General features: G+C 37.5%; 1 protein-coding gene across 3 annotated transcripts in view; it reads right to left on the bottom strand.

The window, feature by feature from the left end:
- Nucleotides 1-765: 765 nt before the first annotated feature.
- SNX9 (sorting nexin 9) overlaps nt 766-23,751 on the bottom strand; it is a 61,507-nt gene continuing 38,521 nt past the window's right edge. For 2 of the 3 annotated variants that reach the window (XM_066546926.1, XM_066546925.1), the window contains exons 8-18: nt 23,296-23,421; nt 22,900-23,017; nt 20,168-20,298; nt 18,646-18,749; nt 16,225-16,328; nt 13,425-13,502; nt 8,230-8,306; nt 7,178-7,267; nt 5,681-5,795; nt 4,159-4,250; nt 766-2,830 (exon numbers count right to left, since the gene is read on the bottom strand). In XM_066546926.1, coding sequence (XP_066403023.1) covers nt 2,783-2,830; nt 4,159-4,250; nt 5,681-5,795; nt 7,178-7,267; nt 8,230-8,306; nt 13,425-13,502; nt 16,225-16,328; nt 18,646-18,749; nt 20,168-20,298; nt 22,900-23,017; nt 23,296-23,421 — 1,083 coding nt within the window. In that variant the 3' untranslated portion in view covers nt 766-2,782. The other variant, XM_066546927.1, reaches the window with a different exon arrangement.

Raw genomic sequence — 23,751 nt, forward strand, 5'->3', positions numbered from 1 at the left:
TAATTCCATGTTGGACTGCAAACAAGAAATGCAGGTATCCTTCCTCTCTGTACAGCTACATTTTATTTAAAAAAATGGATGTAGTTGCAGTAACAGAATAAGCAATTAAAGTATAAAGTTAAACCCAAGAGCTTGGGCAGTTGATGTCTATGAAGTCACTGGGCTAATGCCAGTGTTTGGCTCTCCCTGGAAGGAAAACATAAGCCAGGAAACAGTAGTAAGGCTGTGGATGCTGCAGACTAATTATTCAGCTATGACAAACAAAACACAGGAGAGCACTGCTCAAGCCTTGCACTAACTTGCTATTTCTCTTTTATGACTACATCTTTAGTGTGCACATTTTCTGTTACCCCCAACCCATGCAATTAAACTCTGCCACTATTCATGTCTAATTTAAAAAACAAATATCAAAGACAATCAAATTTCTATTCTGGGTCAACACCATGCTGACACAAAGCCAGGAACACACAGTAGCACTGTGCTCTACTACTTATTTGCAGTCAGGAGGGTTCCATCAGCCATGAGCTGGACTGACCTGAATAAAGAAAGCTTACAACATATGCGTAGCCTTTGCTAGTTTGCAGTCACTAGCACTATTATGCCATCCAGTTGGGATGCCTGCTTTATGGAAGACACACGGATGCTTCCTCATTCCTCAGCTGGCCCATGTGTAAGCTGGTGAAAAGCTACAGGGAGGATTTGCCTCATACTACATTCACCCTGTTAAAAACCAACATGATGATTTAAAAAAAAAAGATAAAATAGTCTGGTGGATATACATAAATATTTATTATCAGTTTAACTTCATTTTACTAGAAATCTTTAAACAGTTTTTCTTTTTTTTTTTTTGCCAAAATGTTGCATCTGACACAGTTGCTACTGTCATAGCTTCCCTGCACTAGGAATGCAGAGCTTACACTTAAGATTCCAAAACAATCTATTCAAGATAAAGAGCTTTCAACTTTAGTGCATATGGAACTATTTAAGGATTGGTAAAAAGAACCCCCTTCCCCCTCCCAAATGAAGAGTCTGTTACAAAGAGATTTCATTACCAAAAAGTGAATATACAAATGCTAAAAAAATGCTGGCTTGAAAAAGTGATTTCAGAATTTACTGTACATATTGTAACAATTTATTATATAAGCTGCTTCTACATGCAAGCAGATCTTACATTTGGTGTAAAACATTTATACACATTCTTTACAATTTGTACATATTTAAATGGCTGTATCAAACAACACTGCACTATGGAATTTTGGAAGCAAACTAAAATTGGGAGGAGAAAAAGACAAGGTTTATAAAAGGTGAACAAAATTCGTGACACTAAGAAGCATCTAGACTTAGGCCTAGTCTGGCTTGGTTTGGTTTCAGGTTATTCAGGCAGACCCAGATTTTCCTTCTAGCACAGAAAAGTAACACCAATGCAAAACAGAGTAAGGCAACTATTGAACTGGCAGAATGTACCCGTCACTTAGAATGGCTTATTGGTAAAATGCCTTTTTAGTTGGTTTTTTTTTTTTTTAACTAAAATATTTATTTTCTAGGCACATTTTAGTAGAAACTGTGTTTTGGCTTTTCTGCTTGCCTATGGCAAGAATTGAATTACTGTACTTGGTGCCCATTCTGAACAGAGTTGGTGGTGGCTTTTTTTGGTTTGATTCTGTGAAAAGCCAAGGCCTCAAATGGTATTTCAGTAGTATCGAAGAGGATACTGAGTCACTTGATAAAAGATGATGATCAAAGAACAGTTTGTGTAATAACTAATGATGTTATTCAGTACTTTTGTCACCTTTGAGTTTGCATTAGAAGGCAACAAAAAGTTAACCTGAACCAACAGCACACCATACTACTACACGAAGACCTGAGCTTAGCTGGAATTTGGGGATGTCTACTAGTTGGGGTTAGAAGTGGCACTGTCCCCTCTGCTGAAACACTACAAACCGTCAGAGGGGAAGCTGGCCCTGTACAGCACTGAGAAACACCAGTGCCTTATGGCATAACATTGGGGGTGTCAAAGTGCTGGTATGGAAAACTGTTTTTCACACTTTCCTGAATGGCTCGTTCTTTGTTTGTACTTTGTCTTCTTACACAGTGCATAGTGAAAAAGTGAGCCTGACATAAGCTCTGAGGTGGTATGCCACAAGAACAAGATTTAGTTAGAAGGAAAAAGAAGAGAGGGAAGAATGATTTATATTTACCAGAAGTCATACTGGGAGCAGGATGCCATGGCTGCATATGGGAAGCAAAACTTAAGAACAAAGTGTTCATTCAGGAGATATCACAAACATGTGCCAGAAACTTACATGAATATAATTCCTCCTGGTTACTGAATTGCTGGAGAGCCCAACTGAATATAATGAGTATTAGGTCATTTTCTTAAGTTTGTCTGCTTTCCCATTAAAAAAAAAAAAAAAGCTACAAATATGTCACTCTGGTGTTGATGCAGAGTTTTTGGAATAACATCTGATAGACAAGTCTTTGTGAAGTCCATGGCAACATATCAGTTTGATAATTTAGATCCCTATAACTGACAGCATTACCCAGCTGTTTTTATTTAAATAATGATATAAATGGAAGAGCTTTCAAGACAGGAGAGCCTTATTGTATGATCTAGGCTGATAAAGTAAAATTTGAAATAATACTTTTTTAACAACTGATTCTTGTTGGTTTGGGGTTTTTTGCGATTTTTTTTTTGCAAAGGCTAACAAGTTTTTATTAGCATTGCCCCCACATCAGAAAAGCACTTTGGAGTTGTTCTGTATTGTTGAATACTCCTTATTCTCTACATCACAGGAAAGCGGCTGAGTGCCTGCCTCAGCTTCTGTGCAATCTGAAACAAAGAAACAGAAGGTATTTAATATGTAGTTGCTTTACACTGTGCAGGAATATGATTGCAGGCTAAGAAATTAGGTGTTCCCTCATGTGATAAAAAACTGCAGGCATTACTGCAGGTTTTGCGTATGCAGGACTCTCAAAACTTTCCATTATAAAGACCTCTCATACATACACTTTCTGCCTTGTTAATTTGGTACTTTCACTGCTCCAGTTGTGTTGGAGAAAGCATTGTAGGCAGGGCTGTTATTCTGCCTGTCTAGCACTGCACTGCACCAGAGAGCTACAGGAACAAAGCCAGATTTTCCAGGAAACCCACTTCCCTGCTGAAGCAAGGCTGAAATATCAAAACAGAGCTCCTGTGCACTCCCCACAGTTCTCATGGTAGCCATGACCCCACACATGAACATGTACTGAGGGAGAGAGCATTAGTAGAAGAAAACTGGTGAGGCTGCAACCAGAAGGACTGAAATAGACTGCACAAGAGGCTGAATGATGGTAAGGGGCAACCTAAGCCTAACCCCACCAGATGTTTCAAGGAAAGTAGGCGAAGTGACCTGATGGGGGACCTACAGTTGTCATCCACTGAAGATACCTCTGAAGCTCCACTGGCAACTTTCATGGCTGTGAAGGGGCACCAGTTACTCATGAGACACCTTTTAGTGATAGAAGTCAGGCTGCAGCACATTCAAACCCAAATGTTTTATCAGCACATCACATTAGAAAGCTTGTTCTTAGTTTATTTTTTAAAAATCACAAAGGATTCATGCATGAGAACATTGTCAAATAAGAACTACAGTGGTAGGGAGAGTGCTCAGATTTAAAATATTTAATGTCACCTGAAACATTCCTGTCCCTCCTGCCCCACACTTGTATACATCAGGCTTTAAATCACAAAAGTTTCCCTTCTCACTCCCATCCTATGGAGGAAAGTTTTGTTGAAATGTTTTATTGTTCTGTTCAGTGCAGCAGAAGTCCTGTAAGCAGGCCTTGTTTACTACACATCAGAGAACTAAAATTCTTTTTAACCCTAGTACCAGCATTGGGGGGAAGAAAAAAGTCAAGCCATCAACAATGTGGTTTCTGAACAGTGGTTCTTAGTTCTCCTGGATTAATTGTAACAATCATGTACATAAGACAGTATCTATAGGAAAATATTTTAACTCATTCTTTCAGTTCTCGGGTTTTTGTACAATTCCTTTTACAATTTTTTGTACAATTCTTCAAATATGTGCTCTGTGGGAGCATGGATTAAAGCCTGCATTTCCTATAAAAGCAGCAGCACAGTACATGCCAAGCCAGCAGTGCTGAAGCCCTGTCCCTTACCGTTTCATAGAACTGCGCCTGCTGCTCCAGATAGAGACGAATGACGCTGTTGTAGTCATAGATCCGGTTACTGTGGAAGTGATTCATCTCAGCTGCAAGCAGACCCAGGAGACAAATTATTTAACAGAAGCATTTATAATTTGGAAGAGTTTCACTCAGTTCAAGTTAGTTACTCCGTAGCAAGCTCAGTGTCCAGCCCTGCCAGCAGGGGAGGACTGTTCTCATGCTTCCACAACCTGTTCTGCTTGCAGCACTCAAGTTATAGTGGAGTTGTTTGTCAGATTGGTAGGGGGTCAATTACACACCAACCTGGGTGCTTCCTGGACAAAGCCAGGTTCTTGTATTATAATACTCAGGTGCACAAAGATTCGATAAAAAATACAAGCAGGGCTTTCTTCTACTGAGGTAAATGTTCCTTCCTGAAGGCTTTCCAACAAAATTTTGGCTTGGACATTCAGATTTCCAAGGGTATAGATATTAAATTGTAAGCCAACAGCTTACGGTAAATACTTAGCTCAACAAAAAAGATACAACCAGTAGTGTGTGACTCCTTCTTGACTTATGCTGTTTCAATAGATACCTGAGAAACAGTATTACTGAATCTGTAACACCTTACCTCAATTTCTATATCTCAGATCACAGCTTATGGCTGAAAGAAGTTTTAAAATATATTTTGGGATATCAGTGGAGGGAGAAGAAATATGCTACATTGTAAAAGTCATCCTAGAGGTCTCTTCCACAATTACCACACATAAAACACAATCCTCTTGCGTCACTGTGACTAAGAGGAAGGAGATGAGGAGTTTTCTTAGGAGATGAGGTTGTTTTCAAAATCAATTTTGTGTGCTGCTCTGACTTCGTCACATAATATATCGAGTACTCTTGTCTTTAAATCATCTAAAAATGATGCAACCCCCTCAGTAATGAGTAATCTCATTGAAGTCAGTAACAGGATGCACTTAATGGCTTGATATCCTGCAGGATTGAGCCCTGACTACTCACTTCCCCAGTTTTTCTAGTGCAGTGTGCTGCACCTTATATTTACAACACCTCTAACCGAAAGAGGAAAAAAGATCATTCAAAAAACATCCAGGAAACAAAGATCTTATCCAAAAGAACACGAATCTCAGCTGGGAGATGGATTCATGTCTGACTAAACTAAAAGTCAGAAAAACACTTCTGCTAATGATGACCTGCTTCTTGCACCAGAGTACATGCTTTTAATTTGAGACATTACTTTCAAATCAAAGAATCAGCCTGGGGAAGTTGTTTTGGGGTTTTTAAATTGCATTTTCAAAATATGTGTCTTATGCAATAGCAATGTGAGATTAAAAAAAAAAAAAGGGAGAGGCAAAATAACTGCAATTTAGAAAAATCTAAGCAGGTCACAAAAAAGCCCCCACAAATAACCCATGCCCAGGTTTTATTCCTGGTAGCAAAAGATTTTCTTTCAAAGTATGCTGCTTAACAGAAGTCCTTCAGAGGTCTACAACACTGCCATTTAGCTGATAATTTGGTTTACCTTGTAGTGCATAAGCCATGGTGCTCACACGTTTCACCATGTTCTGTTTGTCTTGTGGCGTTATTTTACTGGTTGCAACTAACTTGTCACTTTCCTTCACTCGTTCTATTGCTCCCTGTAGAAACCAAATGCAGAAAGGTTAAAAGAGTAGTCAACTTAGGGGTGTTCATAGTAATCTAAAATGCCACTAGCTACATTTTGAGTTTGCATTCAGTACACATACGTACACAAAATGATTGATCTTGCCTTCTCACATTTTCATCCAAAGTTTGTTATTTCACTTTATTGATTCCAAGAGTCCTTGCAAAAAGTGACTTCAAACATAGGCATGATCAGACTCATCAGCAAACTGAGTTTGGTACAGGCAGTAATACACAAGAATATATACAAAAAGGACAAATGGACCAAGTTTCAAATTACAGATTACCAACGTAACTGACATCCAAAAGCTTGTAGAACCATCTTTGCACATTTTACAAGAGAAGGCAACACAACACTGTTTTTCAAGAGACTACAACTCAATGCAATGTATAGCCATTGATTCAGGAAAATTCTCGAGTCACATAGATAACGAGCATAAAAAGATATGCTTCCCCTACACAATGTTTTTGTGCCAAACAACATGCAAGAGAATCTATTTACATATCTCTTGGCAGTAGGCTTATGTTTCAAGTTTTAAAAATATTTCTTCTCCTTTTTTGGTATTTCCCCCCAGTGATTCTGTGGGATGAAGGACTGCAAATGTCCTGAAAAAAGAATACACATATCTGATATGCTTTTCTTTGTTGCTCTTAGAAGTATATTCTTATGTTCTTGTTCTATACATTTAACACTTCAAGTGATCAAAAAAACCCCTAACCTCACATATTTGTGCACTTGTTTTAATACTTCACAATATTTAGTTTCCTTAAATACATTGCAGCAGACCATAAGGAAAACTCTAAAACAAAACAGAATATCCAAAACTATACACTGTGGCTTTTGTATTACAGAGAACAAAATGGTTGGGTTTTGTTGCTGGTATTTTGTTTGGTTTTTTTTCCCCCCCAGAAATGTTAGAGCTTAGCTCTGATTTCTGGGTTTTGATATTAAAGAAACTTCAATGCAGTGCATGATTATTTATCACATATCAGCAAGCCAGCCACACAAGTGTCCACAAGTTTTCGTACAATACTCATATGGTTTTATTATCAACTATCACATAAGGCTCAAATATTACAAATTTACACTACTGCTATTCACCCCACTGGGAAATGAAGTCAACCTGAAGAAAATCATGCTCTACTATGGCAGAAAGTCATGATATTCCTGAGAGAAATTCTAGTTTTCCTTCCCTCTAAGTACTTCTTATTTTAAAAATCAACACACCGGTTTCACAGAAACTTCCAGTGTTTCAGCAGCAGGGGCCAGGCTGCTGCACAAATGCAAGGTAACATACCACCCCTTTTGCTTGTGTCCCCACTGCCCAGCCCTTAAAAAGAAAGGCTCATCACATACCTTATGAGCTGCTATGATATCAGGGAAGCAACCAAGAAATCCCTTATATTCATGATTTGTTTCCATCAAAAAGTGAAGATCTTTCTTTGGCTAATAAACAAAGCATAATCGTAAGTAAAAGTATCTGTGGCAAATTAACATCATAGAAAAGAAACTATGATGCCAAGAAAGGGCAAAGGGGAAAAAAGGGAAGGAAGCAATCAGGAAAAAAACAAACCAAAATATTAATTGTTTATGCAAGTTTTTCATCTATGAAAAGGGTTTTTTAAAAAAGATAAGCTTTTTAGAGTAAGGCACTGAGCATCATTGTGCAGATGCCTCTGTTCTTTTAACACTAGCTCATGAAGTGATGGGGTTTTGCCTTTTCACCCAAGAAGAGTTTCCAGTGCAGTCTCTCATTACATATACAAATATGTACATGCACAGGTGCATCTCCTTAGGTGTCAAAGTGGAAAGGTGTCTTAAGAAATTTCAGACTCAGCCTTGAGATAAAGAGGATCTGCATTTTTGAGACTTTAAGTGTAACATGCTAAGCATCAATGCATGTCTTGAATACCAATCAAGGTTTATTTAGGCCAGATTTTTACTAAAGCAGGCAACTGCATGTAAAGGCAATGGAGCAGGTTCAGTACATAGGTATTCCCCCACATGGAGCAACAGCAAAATCTGGATCCTGTAGATATTTGGGGAATGCAGAGGGAAGGCAGAAACTCTGTCCTTTAATCGATTAAATACCATTCTTTTGTATCAGTAATGAAGATAGTTCACAGAAACAAAAAATGAAGACATTTAAAGACCAATCATTTTAGTATTTAAGAAACCAGAATGTGGGCTTTCTGACCAACAGAAATGCCCTCTCATCACATTCCCCCTGACCTGACACAGAGTAGAAAAGAAGATGATAATGCATTTAAAAGTGTTAATAGCAATTTAATTGGTCTATAGCACTATCAGCTGTGTTTTAATCAAAGAGGAAAAAAGAAAAGTCAGAAGAAATCCAAACAGGTGATATGTTTGTACACACTATGCCATTGCATTGGTAATACTCCTACCTGATCTGCTACAAGACTGGCAATTTCTTCATAAGTTTTCCCTGCTTCTGTTATTGCTCCATTGAGATCGGATTCTCCTAGAAGTAAGCATCAGTGTTCAAATTACAGTAGGTCAATTACAACAAGAAACTTGCCTTGATTCAAGGCAAATTTATAAAATAGTCTATTTACAATAATAAATAGCTAGCCATCCTTTTATAACCAGCAGAAATAAAGAATTTTTTAAAACATTAAAGGAGGAAAACTAACGATCTTGTAGAAAATTAATGTTCTACCACAGTACTAGCACTACTTACTTCCACATTTAATTATTTTATGCAGTTTAAATACACAGGTATTCCTCCACATAGGGCAACAGGAAGTCTACCAGGATGGATAGGAAGGAAGAATGAGGAGGGTTACAAAAGATGGACTGACAAAGCTGATGTGCTACTACCCCTGAGCTCTCTGACAGTCCTGGACCATAACTATTCAACAGTCAGAGAAGCAAAAGGAGGCTCAAGTAACTTTTTTCCTGGACAACAAGACTTCTGATCTTTTAGGGAACTCTTAGACAATATTTTCAAGCTCTGTAAAAATCACTGGTTTTCAGAGTGAGTTTCTAAATTTCATCCTCATATAAAACAGATCAAAGGACCCTACAATCTATGCTTAACAATACAAACATCACCATAAATCCTAAGCTAGACAACAGCACAAGCACTTATAACACTGTATTACTAATAGGACAGGCTATGTGGGACAAAGATGGAAACAAGCCTTACATTCTTGTATCTTTCATGCAACTTCACCTTCCCATCCACGTTAGCTTGTCCAAAGCATGTAGTCAACAGTACAGAAAGCAAATTGAGGTAGAGAGTAGAAAGGCGAAGGTATAGTTTGCAGATATCAAACTTTAGTTTAAGAAAAAAAGAGTTTTCTTATGCTTTCAGACATGTCTTGATATTAGGCAGTGGTTAGTCTTTTATGAACTTTTTGATTTTATTCTACAGATATTAATCAGTGACTTAATCGAAAAGTACCATAGATTTCATTAATGATTAATCTGAGCATTAAAGTATCTTGTTTTACTACAACATATGGTCTAATCTACATTTTAGCATCTCCTTAAGGAAACAAGGTAATGACTGAATGTTGCTTCAGTTCTATCAATCGATTCCTACTTTCCATTAGATTGGTTTCATAAAGTCAAAAAGCTGTGAGGCAAAGTGACCAATCCTACGAACTAATCAGTCCAGTAACAAAAACACTGCTAAATAAATCATTATTTTTCTCCTATTTGGGCCTGTTAGGATAAAATAAAAATAAAGCCACCAAGACTAATTCCCATTGTGAGACTCAAGAGGTACACAATTCATTACATATCTTCACCTTTTTGTAAAACAATAAAAAAAATTGGAAGGTGGTTAATTTTATTATTTCAGGCTTAAGACTTAAGTATTTTCAGTATTTCAGAATTCTTTTGTCTGCTCTGAAGTAACGTTGAAGTAAGTGCTGCTTAGGCAACTGACTCCTAGATTTTGGGATAAAACATGGCGTGGCTTCAGAGTCAGAAGCCACATTGGTCTAGATGTTTGCTGTTCATTTTATAATGCCATAAAATATGGTAACTTTCCATATCTGACCCAAAAAAAAAAAAAAAAAAAGAGGGAGACTATGTATGTATATTTAAGTTGAACAACAAAATCCTCCCCTTCTGTACTCACTCAAGGGACCTGCGTAGATCAGAGCTTCAAAGGATCTAGACAAACCCTCCCAAAACCAATCATCTTTAATTTTTAGCATTCTCAGCTTCTGAACCAATGCAAAGCTGGGAATTGCCTTCTTAACTCAGTCTGTGAAAGCTGAGTTGGGTCCCAGTGCAAGGATACATCAGGATGTCAGGGGTCCATTAATCAATGGAATCGCAGAAAGCCCCAAATGTTGCTAACATTTATAACAAAATTATGTTTAGTGTTGAGTACATGTATCCCCAGAAGAAACAGAGGGGGCCTAAAAGCATTGACTGAAGGTAGCTATAAAAAGAGCATTAAAATGGAATTAATATTCCACAGATCAACCCAACCACAAGGAGAAACAGGTATTTTCATTGATTTACAGTCTTCATACTGTCACAAGGAGATTAAGAAAGACATAAAACTATGAGGAGCCTTTTGGAGATGTTTAATAGAACATCTCTCAGCAGTTCAACTGCTTGGTAAATGCCAGTGAAAATCATTTCAGAAGGAATACATCCAGAGATATTGGGAGAACTAATACTCCAAGTCTTGACTGGGACAGACAAATTTTTTTTGTCCAGAAGTATTTTTGTTTTCTTTTCTTTCAAAGTACATTTCAATATAATTCAGTAGGAAAAATCACAAAATTTGATTTACTAGCAGCAAATGCAGCAAAGCTTTTCTTGATAAGTACACCTCAAACTGATAAGTTCAGCACACAAGCAGCTTGGAAAGCAGGATTTGCCTGTTGCTAGCTGACAGGATAGCGAAACTTGTGTGTAACTGCCTAACAGAATTCCTGAGGGGTGATGTAGGATTAGGAGAGTTTACTACGGTTGAATGGCATACCAGTCATTCACATTTTCTTAATATAGGAGAAGGACTCCTCCAGATTTGGTGCCGCAAAAGAGAAGCCATGCTATTTAAGGCTGTGTTAACCTTAGAATATCCTGTGACACAGTAGCATAGGCAACACATTGCCAGGCTGCAGGACACTTCCAGGCATGTTCTGGTACTGTCCAATATGCATTTTTGGACCAGGATCATGCTTGTAAGTGCACATTCTTGGAACCAACTGGATAGTACATAAGCCCATAGCCAAGTTAAATCAGAACCTCTCAGTGCGTCCTTAATAGTTTTAAAGGTACCCTTGCCTCTGCAAATACTGGGGACAGATCCCTAACACTCTTGGGCTGACAATAAATAGATAAGGCTCATTCTGTAGCATGAGAAAAAGAGCTAGAGTCAGATCAACAAGTGTATCTTGGCTGGTGCAGTCTTAAATATTTTAGGCTGGAAATTAGAAGAGAAGGCAGAAGATATCACTACACAAAAAGCTTTGCAGAGCAAGGCATCACTGATGAAAGTGGTACAGGCAATAGATACATCTCATCCTAACTATGCAAATGAACAACTAAACAGTAAATGCAGTACGTCAGAAGTCAGCTACCAGTAGCTAGAAATGTTTCTGTCATCAATTCTGTCATTGCAATCATCAGTGGCCTATATGCTTAAACTTTCGGAACACTAGTATTACAAGAAATCTAAAAAACCAACCCAACCAAATAAAAAAAAGCAAAAGATGAAGAGATTCAGCTCCCAACAGAAACTGAACTGCATGTCCTTAAGCATGGCTGAATGAGCCATTCCTCTTTATTGACAGTCCAGAAAAATCATATATCATACTCAGCTTAGCTACTATTTCTTCATTGGAAGCAATGTGTCCTCTTTTATACACAGACACCTGGAAAACTGTGCCCTGTCAGTTTAAATCTAGGTGCTTACATCTCTTGCAGAGACTCTGCTTAATCCATAGACCTATACCTGATGGAATGATCAGGTGAATCCATATATGAGCAGCAGGCAGGACAGAGTGAGAGAAGAAGTGATGAAGCCATTTAAAGCCACATCTACATTTTACTTGCTCTCTCTTCTTGGGAACTCAAATTAAAATGCAAAGAATCCCATATATTATTAATTTGGAAATAATACAAGGGTACAAGTTATTGAAAAGAGCAAAACATGGAATCAAGGCAAAGGCATCTGTAGGAAGGGTACTTTTCTCAACAAGATAGAGGTGCAACCAGCTATGACTGGGCAAAAAGCAAAGACAGACATGCTTTCCTTGTTCCCAAACTATCATGGGATCAATTTTTTTCATACCAATCAAAGATGCTGGAAATCAAATCAAAGCTTTCCTTTCTAAGGCTGATCTGCAATTTTGTAACTAGCTTTATAACATACAGTTTTCCCTTTACCCTGCAAAAGAACGTGCTAGAACCCAAGCAATTTTCAGTTCTTTCTCAAGACTTCTTGCTAAGGATTTTATCCAGGCAGGATTTACAGTTTTCTAACCCATGCTAAGAATACATAACCATGCAAATCCCCTATTTCATTCTCACATCCAAAAGTGACTTTTAAGCAATATGCTATGCTCAATTCTAACTAAGCAGTCATCCTGTTGCAGTACAGGACACAGATGAGAAAAAGCTATGGGGACAATGCCTGTTTCCAATACTTCCAGCAGCAGAGAATCTGTGTTTCAGAAGGTTGCATTTTAGTACATCATTTATGGGGCAAAATGTTTTAAGATTATAAAGCAAGATATAGATGAGTAGTCAGAGTAAGTACTGGTCAATTAAAATTTCTAAGACTGTTTCTAAGGAAACATTTCAGGAATCTTCTATGCTATAGCATTTAAGGTTTTAGAACACAGTAATTTTGCTATCAAGTATAAAAAGAAAAAAAACCAAAACCTCAAACACCTTTGAAAGGAGAATCTCAGGGAAAACTGACTCAACAGGCACCCTCTATCTATGAGGAAATATTTTCCAGTTGTCTGGAAAACATCAATAGAGCTTAACATTTTAAATTTGGTCTAAAGATGACATTTTAGGAAAACTTTGAGCAATTGATGCCCTCCTTTTCCCTCCCTCATACCTAACACGACAGGCTCTTTTTTAGGGCTCTTGAAGGAGAAGCAAAGGTGGAGGACAAGAAAAGGCTACAGTAGCCAACCCTACAGAAAAGGCTACAGTAGCCAGCCCACATAATGGATTATAAAATATTGTAGTAAGTCTTCCATCAATGTGTGGAGTTGTTGTATCATGAAGTCACACAATAGTTCTGTGACAGCTGTTTTCATTTTTCTCTCCTTTCCCTTGATAGCACAAAAATGCTCCAGCATGTTTGGTCAGTTAGGTCAGTGACCAGATTATATATTAAGAGATCAAACTAAACTCTTCCACCACCACCAACCCACCACAAGATTATACAGTGAGAGAAGACAAGACTGCAGACTAGAACATAAAAACCCCATAACATACAAAAAAGAAAGGTTTTAGAATTTTTTCCAGAACCCTGTTTGACATCTAAACCTCAAAGAAGAAAGCATTAAGATCTTCAGAAAAAGAAATGTAATATGATGTAATTAAATACCTCTTTTTAAGCAAAGTACAAATGAAGCTATAGAAGTACCTTGGTATCCACTAGTGCTGAAGACCAGTGCCAGGCTCTGCAATGCTTTTCCTATCTTCTGGTATTCCTTGGGTAGTGCTGAAAGTGGGAAAAGGATGAGGAAAAGAGGGGAAACAAAAGCAAAAAACTGACATGGGTAAGTGAGACTAAATCTGCAGCATTTCCAAAACTTGATGAAGCAGATGTCAAAACCAACTACGTTTTACATTTTCTCTAGTGACACATTTACAATCCTATTCTTTACCCCCTCCCCTGCTACACATGCTCCAAAACTGGATAAAGCAATTGCAATCTGGATTCTTGAAAGGTACAAACAGTTGGGGAAACAATGTGTGAATGCTATTTAAAAAAAAAATGAAATCTCATTGCATTTCTAGCTCAATCCTCCTATGCATACAGTGAGATTTTTCCCCCCTCCCCCTCATGGGGGAAGAAGAGGGGGAACTGCTCCAGTGTGATATCAAGAATAGGTCTCATTAATATTTTAAGAGAGGAGATTGTTATACAGACCCATAATACCTAAACTCTCCACAAATAATGAATTTTATATTTAAAGGCACTAAAACCAAGATTATCTAGATATAAAAATTATGCAAGTATCTGAATAATAAAATTGTTTTTTACAATCTATTTATTGAACATGCATGCATAAATTACTCCATCACAATTACATCAATCAGCTGTGATTTATGAGTGCATTCATTATTAACACTTTGAACAACACCACTCCAGAGGCCTAAAAAGCAATCTGAAAAGCAAAAGCAATTTTTATATGCTGCCTATGCTAGCAGAAAAACACCCCAAGTAGGTATGAGTTTTATCAAATATTTGTATTTAGGGGGTACACAGCTCAGGCAATATAGAAGGTTTTTAGCTGTTCTAGCATCCCACAGTATCTGATTTTTACAGAAGAACACCTTTGTGTAGTATAAAAATCTACCACAAACCCCCCAAACCAACCTCCCACCCCAACTGCCTAATTTTATTGATTCTCTTTGATCAAGCTCTTCTCCAGAAGTCAGACTATTTACGATAACCGGTCTGTCTTACACTATGAGTACAATTTAGAGTACTAGAGTTCTGCTATCAGCCATTACACTGATACTAAAGTTTTCCAGTGGAAACTTTAGTGAAGAACCTTTGGTTTATTTTCACATGTATTTAAGAAGTTTCCACTGTCAGTTATTTCAAATCTCACTGAATGGATGGCATGTAAGTATTGCTCAGGAAGTGCCAAAAATATTTCTGATTAACAGTCAAGTCTAGAGCTGACAGGGAACTTAAAACCTAAGAGACTACTAAAATTTTGCATGTTCCAGTTCACCAGTCTTTTTTTTTTTTTTTTATTCAGTATGAATGTCTGGAAAATTAAAAGTTAAAAAAAAACCTTAAAATTTTAAGATTTTAAAAAAAACACAATCACAACTGTGTTGCTGCATGTATGCTAACTAATTAATAGTTCTAAGTATTAGAAAAGTCATTCAGTATCATAAAGCACTAGTGTTGTAAGTTCAGGAAGACTTTGGCAGTTAAAAAAATACTGCATTTCTAGTGTAAGCACAAGTCACAGCCAGCCCTTGGTTTGATCATTGCTTCTGTACCTGGAAAGCAATGCTGTTTTCCTAGTCTCATCTGAGGAACCTTATTCCTTCCCCTGTTCTCCACTTTCCCCTCAGTATAATTTGCTAGTGAAGCAAGATCTGTACCATGTTAGAGCTCTGTCATGTGTTAGACTATTTTTGTCCAGCAGGAGGGTCAGTGGTGTGTAAAAGGAAACCCTTTCTTCAAAGTTGAGAAATGTGAATAATTTAAAGTTAACATCCTATAGATACTAAAGTCTAATGTAATCACTTCCATGAGAGATGGAACTTCTACACTTCTCATCCTCTCTGGTCAGCCCCAAATGTTTAGCTGTAGTGTTTGATTAGTAAGAGGCAAAAACATAACTCAGGAGATATACTTCAAGTTCTGGGGACAATGTTTTGGGGTTTTTTTGTGGGAGTTTAAAGGAGTATAAAAAAAAATTAAGGTGATTAAAGGAGATTTATGTGATAGGTCTCTGGTTGCCAGACACTACAGCCTGCCCTGAAGTTTCTTATTATGATCCTCAGCTGTAGTACCTGCTTCCTTTCAATAGCTGCCTTGTGGTGGCCACAAACACTGAACACTGCTGTGGACTAGGAAATTAGAGCCCAGGCAGAGTCATAGGGACTTGGTGTGAAGTTCTGCAACCCTAAATATCTGTGGGAAGGAAGAGACAAGATAGGAAAAATAAAGAATTGGGCTAAAGATTAAGTTAGAATCAAGTTGGTTTTTCTTTTCTTTTTCTCTTAAACTCATTTCATCTTTAAATCACTCCTCCTAGCATGCAAGGATCCTAAATAAGGGGTTAATAAAATGCAATTATTTGAAAATATGATTTCATCAAATAAACAAGTCTATTTTGCCCATGTCACCAAAATTCAAATAAATGACCAATATATGAGAACAGGTCCAACAAGGGCTTAGCTGCATTACTAGAATTATTTACCTTTAAGTATTTTTAAACCTATGGGCAGGGAACAGATATTTCTGAGATAAAGAAAAAAACCCCACACAACCCAACAAAAAGCCCCACATCAAACATACTAACAAAAAACTTACCCAATTTATACTCTTAGACTGAAAATAGCCAGAATGCCATACAACTCCCATGTTAATTTAGGCGTTTCTTTAAAGATGTGTCTTGAATTATACACATTAAAAAAAGAAGAGAGAAAAGCACCACAGAAATGAGTGCTGAGTTCAGAAGGACACTTACGCCCTGTACACCTCTTCCAGTGCTCTTGTCCCACTGTCAGCAGCTCTTTAACTCCATCATCCATGGCTTTGGTGAACCTACCCACTGCATCACACTTCTGTTCTCTGTGGCATTTTGAAAAAGCAAAACCAAAAAACTGTTTAATATATGCATAATACTAACTTTAAACACAATACTGAAATGTTAAGCAATGTCAACTCTGTCTCAAAAAATATCAGAGACATAAACCAATTCCTTGAAATTTCTGCCATTTCACTGAATTCAGAATTCTCCTCTTTAAATATGGACATTATTTGTTCCATCTTTCCTCCTCTGTTAGACTTGTAGACACATGGCACTGGACTAGCACTCTTATTACAATGTAATAGAAGTAGTGAAATTCATACAACAATGAAAAAATAAAAAGAAAATAACTGTATCAGATATTTTGATGGAAGTCTAACATAGGTGAATGGAAAGTAATATAGCAATTCTCCTAGGGAAATATATAGGCATACTTTCATATTATATTGTCAATATCATTGTGCTGAGTTGCATTATAGGGAGCAAAAACCCAGAATTCTGAATTAGTATGTGCCTTTGTCCTCCTCTTTAAGCATGTTTGCATGCAGCTATCAGAGTTTTCCATTATCACAGCACTGCATACACAGCAGTGATTTGTGAACTCTACAAAAGAAAACTAAATGTGTATTTTATAATTTATTTAAACTGCATCTGATCTTTCAAATGCTCTCAGCCAAAGCCTGCATGAGACAGCTGTAACAGCAAGGGGACAATGAGTGACTCCCCAGAGCCAGGGCAGCAGCTCCAGATGTGGCCCAAGAACCTAGAGGTTCCCACTTCCCCACCAGCACTTCCTTCCTCAGCTGGAAACCATACACACACAGTTATGTGCACAAAACCAGCACCAGGGCTTTCTAAGAGGCTCTTGCCTTACTCCCCTTACCTCAGGGACAAAACATCCTTTAATTTTCTAAACTTCATACTTTGTGGTCTCAAGATCACTGAAAATGCTCATGAACCTGTGCAGGACTCTTAATATAGTAGCAAAATTATTCAGTAAAGAACATCTTCACACTGAAGAAACTAACAGTTATTGAACAAGCTGGTTTGCCCACTTTGTAAGTGGAGTAATGGCTTTCAAGATTCACACACTTTTAAAAGCATTCCCATGCACTAGAACATGTGGACATCTGAGATGTTACAGCCACCTCTGTAACTGCTTGGAAACAGGTCCCCCAGCACTACTCCAGGCTGCCAGCCCCTGGTGAGCATTCTCCTCAGGCTGGTGTGCCCTCCCTGCTTGGGCACAAACTGTTTAGCTGACCACATGCTGGGCACTCTCTGCCAGGGATGTGTATGTAGCACATTCCCTCTCCTGCACCCTGGGTACAAAATCCTCCCTCTCATTCACCCCTTCAGCTTTTACACCACTGGCATATACAGAAACCACATCACTAAAGCAAAGTAGTCAAGGTTGAAATCCCCATGGATGAAGTGTAAGTGACCTAAAAATGTGCACGTTTTTCTGCTGGTACAGAACTGCTACCACACAGCCACTGTATCCACTCAATATGCACTGCATTCCCTGCATAAAGCCTGTATTGGGTGCAGATACACTGCTTTGCTACTAAAAAGACTTCTGTCCAGTTTATCCACACACACAAAACATTATCCAGGTTTCTGTGTTCCAGAACAGTAAGAAAAGCATGTCATACATGCTACATCTTCTAAGAGAAAAATTATTAAGTCTAAAGGAGTGAAATAAAGGCTGCATAGTAAATCCAGTCTTTAACTCTGTGAAACCCAAAGGTTTATCACCTACAGAATATACATTAAGAAGTGCATGTATATGTAATATACACATATATAAAAGACATATATCCATTTACAGTTCCAGAATGAAATTTGATAACTTAAATCACTTTTCATTTTTAATAGCTTTCCATGGGTTACAGATATTCAAATCATACTGTGTGTACATTACATACAACTATTTTACAGAAACATTGTTCTGCTTATTGGTCCATCTACAATTATCCTAAGCTACTTGGTTAAGTTTAGCATGTTTTGGAACTGTTGAAAGATTAAAGTTCAAGCCACACTTCCACAGCAAAATAAAACATAACTCCATAGGATCTCACAGAACTCTATCCCATCAACTAATTTTACATAAATTGTTTTAGGATTAGCATTCAGCCACTGAAGGCAAAAAGACATCACAGAGAGTTCACCAAGTATTGGAGGGGTTGATATGAAAATCTCATTATTTAAACAAATTTTCAGCTCTGCCTTGATGAATACCTCCTCAAGTCCATGAATATACATGCACACTTAGTATCTGAGTTTTGGATTATCTCAGCATCTGTTGTATACCCAGATGCATATGCCCATACAAAAAAAAAAAAAAAATCACCTTACATTTCTACCATGTCCAAGTCAGGAGCTTCTGGTTCCATTGTAGAAAAGATCATGACTCCTACAGTTTCATCTTTTTCTGCCTTCCTCTTTCCAGTCTTCCACTCCTTAAAAAGAAAGAAAAAAAAATAGAAAAGAGACACAAAGTTTGACCAACACTCATCCTTTTTTAAAGGCACGTGCTTAAGGAGTGAATTAAATGTTTAGGAGAGCTGTTAATCAACAGACCACCCCTGAATTAAAACCTTTCATTAAGAAGTGAAATCTTCAGAGGAGCCAAGGCTTTTTACAGTTTCCCAAAGTTCTCCCCCTCCTCCTTTGTGCACTTTGTTATCTAAATTCTAGGGTCAACAGACCCTTCTTGTTTATTACTGAGATACAGTGTAAGAACAATGACATTCAGCTGTCTCCACACATAGGTTAAGTCTCATATCAGAAGCTGCTCAAGAAGATCAGGAAACTATTATGCAATTATCATACTAAGTTCTTAGTGGTTAAAAATTCCCTATGTATTGCAACATCTGTTCTGTTTATACATCTATAAATAAGAAACTAAGAAGTGCTGACTAGCTGGCAGAATTATACAACTCCCCACTAACCATCCAACTAGCATTTCACCAGGACTAGTATTTACTATGTTATTAAGCCTCTACTTACAGGATCACAGAATAATTCTGGTTAGAAGTATGTTGGTAGTTCAACCTCTGACTCAAAACTGGTCATCTGTGACCTCAGTCACAGGGGACTTGAACCTTGCAAATTTTTAAGACCAGACTGGATAATTTACTTTTTCAGCAAATTCTATGTGTATTTAGAAGTATGATTATTTTGAAGAGAAAGCAGCAGGGTGTTTCTGTTTATTTCCTAATTAGTAACAGAGCTGGAGCTCAATCATGAAGAAACTATTATTTACTGAAGGTTTACTTACTTTATTTATCATTTACTGAAGATATTAAAATCTCTTTTTAAAAAAGCATAATAAAGTGTGTGTATGTGTGTGTGAATAAAAAATGGCTGGTTATATCAGGTAAGGCTGCAACATAGTGCTTTTTTACAGTGAGAAACTGTGGTTTTGAGGGATAGGGATGGGGCAGGGGGCTGTTTTTAAATATAATACAGGCACAACCTAGATCTGCTATAAAGTAGCTTTTGTTAGCAGAGCAGCACCACTCAGAGGATCACAGTGATTACTAAATCCAGCAGAGACACAGCAGGGCAACAGCCAAAGGAGTTTTATATATCTTCCTATTCTGCTGGAGGATACAAACTGTGCCTTGAAAGACTGGCAACAAAGTTACTTTTTGAAGAGCACAGCTATATGGGAATGGTGTGTGGCATTTCACAGGAGCAATTTTATGCCTTGTTTTGATCGATCAGCTGAGTTAGGAATCCCAGCAGTTTCCAGCCCATCACTACTGCCCACAGTGAGGCAGCCACAGAGCCAAACTCTTGGTTTGAAGGGAAGTGTGGGGGGACAGCAATTCCTCAATCTCAGTCTGTGTGAGAACTTTATTTCATTTCCTACCTTCTCATCTCGGAAATTGAGAAATTGCTGGAAAACTTCACTTTCTGAGACAACAGGATGGCGACACATTCTCGTCATCCAAGCCTGCAGCCTCTCCATGCGCATTTTGATAAATTCTTCTTCAAAGCGTCCTGTTAGACATTGAACAATAATTGCTACATTTACAGGCTAGCACCTTCAAATTCCTTTTTTAAATTTAAATTGAAACAACCTGTAATTCGTCTGGTGAGTTATTAACAATTTAATGACTCTGAACTTAAAAGAATCACAGAATCCTGAGTTGGAATGGAGTCACAGGAATCATTGAGTCCAACTCATAAAAAAATGGCCCATTATGCTAACAAACAAAAAGAACCTTAAATTGATTGATTTTAAATATTGATTACTGATCAAGAGTTCTGATCCTTTTTAAGATAGCCACAAAATATTAAAAAAACCTGATACCCACCCACAATTCAACTACATTTTAAAAAAACCCCAAAAAACTAACAAGCTTTTGGACAGAAAAACTAGGTATTCAGATGACCCAAGAGAAAAGCCAGGTAAAGGCTTGAAATGAAGGTATTCTTCTGGTACAGTTTAGTAAAGTCTTGGTCAATATGAGGTTCAAAACCATTGAAGAAAAAAGAACTACAATCCAAGCTGCCATGTGCAAGCTAACAAAGCACTGAAATTAAATAGCTCAAAAAATATTTAAATTGGATTGCTCAAAAATATCTGAAATTGTTCAAACACAAATCACAGATTTAAAAAGCAGTGCCTCCTTTAAACATACTTCCATATAGGTATACTGTGGAAAAAAAAATCAAAAAATATTAAAAAATCATATGCATAAACCGGTTAGAACATATACATACATGTAAGACTAACTGATTTTTTTGGTACTTAAGATATTTTTAATACAAGCTAAATAAGTAACCATTTTTTCTTAAACTAGTAATGCATCATCACTGCGTATTCATAAGAACCTTTTTGTATAAGTAGAAACTGTCTTCTTGAGATAATCCTTTCTAATTTTAAAAAAGTGCATGACATCAGACTTCTAAAGCATACAGGGATGGGGATTCGTAAGAAAAGAGAGATTCCTCCAGCACCCAACTCCTCGGATTTCCACAGCAGCGCAGATTACAAGCCTTGAACGCATGTACTGTTTGAATATAATTCTACTGCATAGTTACTATGGCAGCAGATTACAAAATTGAGGTTTTTGTGGTTTAGGTTTTGGTTTTTTTGCAAATATGGAAACTAGCAAGACTAGGAGGTAAATAACAGAACTGATGAAAAATGAACTTGGTGTATCTTTTTCTGCAAATTGGCAAAAAAAAAAAATCAAACACTGTGGAAGAGACATTCTATACCCTTCGGTAATCCTTTGCTTAATTTTTAATCTATACAGAAATCTCCACAGCATTCCTGCAAGGAGTGCAGAACACCAGAACAGCAGCAGCTGCAAGTTACATGCTGATCATTAAGCATATCATCACCAGGTTATCATTAAAACCAGGCTCCTGACAAAGTCAGTCGGGAGTCTTGCTCTCTCAAGAAAAATTGACAGAAATGCTTTTGTAGACAGTGTTCAGAAAGAAGCCTCCTAAACATAGTGAAAGATAAGCACCCTTTTTCCAGTTTCTTCATGTTTCAGAAAGAGAGACACACTTTTTTTTTTAAATTTTTTTTTTGCATGGTGCAAGGTATTCTCTCCTACAGATTCCAGAAGACAGAAATTCACGAGCAATGGATTTTGCCAAGGAGTGATGCCAGACTCTTGGGTCTTTTAAGATATAGTTACAATGAAATCTAGGGACCCCATCATGTCTTCTGGTTTCCTGTTAACAGACATGCACACGTTTAATAGAAATGCTGGTCAATTCTAAACACGAGGCTAAGGGGAAGAAGTCACTTCCTCACTTTTCAGTTTCCTCGGCATTTATCCCAGCAACTTCATCAATGCTCAGCTTTCTTCAAACACAGCAGAGCTGCTGCATTTTGAGTGATGCCCACAGCCACGTGGTTGGCAACATGCCGATGCTTATATCTCTGGTTTTGGCTGTTTATCTTAAATGCTGTATAAGTTTACCAGAAAACATACAAGTGGAAATGGGCTAAAGTAATACATTTTCCTGCTATACAGGTGTCCATTCTTTCCTTCACATGCACTTTAGCACACACTTGTAGAAAGGAAGCCAGAGACTACTGAAAATGCATAGGCATTGTTGCATAGGCATTCTGTTGCAATGACCAAACTCAGGTGCATTTAAAGGACCCAAGCCCACTTTTCTTGAATTCAGAACAAAAGATTTCCACAAGCTTCACAGTTTGGTCAAGCTGAACTGACATCAAACCAGAGCAGAACACTATATGAATGAAAGACGCTTTCTAAATCAAGTGTGAAATCAAGCAAGAGGAGAAACAGCTGCAACATTTCACTTGGAAGCAAAAAATCCCCATCCCAACCAGTCAGAGGATGCTCCCTTTCCGCTGGGAACTGTGTCAAAGCTCCTACAACATAAAATATGTAGAATCAAATGCAAAAGTGATTCTCCTAGTATTGATCTGTTATTATCAATCAGTCATAACAACTCATCATAAGGTTTGAGTGGAGAAAGGTAGGGGTTTCTTTGATACCATATTTAAAAATAATGGGAAAAAAAACCAGTAAGAAATAACTGAACCTTATAAAAATCTGATTTCCTTATTTCCCATTCCATGAATTCAGAACTGGGAATAATTACCTGTTACTTGCTTGTCTGGAAGAGAAGGGATTGGAATGGCTAATCCAAATTTAACCAGGAGCCGCTCATACAGCCAGTCAAAGTGCTTGTATCTGTGGTTGACAGACCGATTAGTGTTCTGGAAGAGAAACACAACTCTGAACTTGGACAGGCAGCTACACACAGTCACATGAAACAAGCATGACCAGAATGGTAACCACATGGAATGTAAATAAAATTTATGAATTAGAGCCTTAATACAGAAGAACTTGAAATTCTAGAAGAAAGCAAATCCTTGGGGTAAAAAAATATGACAACTACCACTTACTCTTAAAATGCCCTTACCAAGTCACACAATTTCTATTTCTATATGACACATATTTGTGAGACAAAAGATCCTGTTTCAGATACACTTACAGTGCAGGTCAGCTGATACTCAATGTAGCTCTTGAGACCATACATTTTAGAACCTTTCTTGGGATCTGCCACCACACAGTCAAATGTAGAGGTAGGATACACCCACATTGGGCCATAATCACCAATCTGTAAGAAATTGCAAATATTATCTTTTAATACATCATGTTGCACAAGCTAAAAACAAGGAGATAAATATCTTCTCTCTTCACTTGAGAGCTTCCATTGATTTCAGTGAGAGGCTGAGAGTCTGGAAACAGAGAGGCTTCTTGCAATCAGGGACAAAAGACTGCAGCTGACTTTATCTTGTGTATTTTACAGTTTTTCACAAATAACAAAGGAATGGCGAATTCTAGGACTATTTCAACCACATTTTGCTAGAACAGCATATAGACAGAAGAGTTTGGTTTTCAGATCAGAAAGTGACCTGACCATCAGGACTGAGCATTGTAAACCTCT

This window comes from Molothrus aeneus, chromosome 3 (genome assembly GCF_037042795.1).
Source record: "Molothrus aeneus isolate 106 chromosome 3, BPBGC_Maene_1.0, whole genome shotgun sequence".
Lineage (NCBI taxonomy): Eukaryota > Metazoa > Chordata > Aves > Passeriformes > Icteridae > Molothrus > Molothrus aeneus.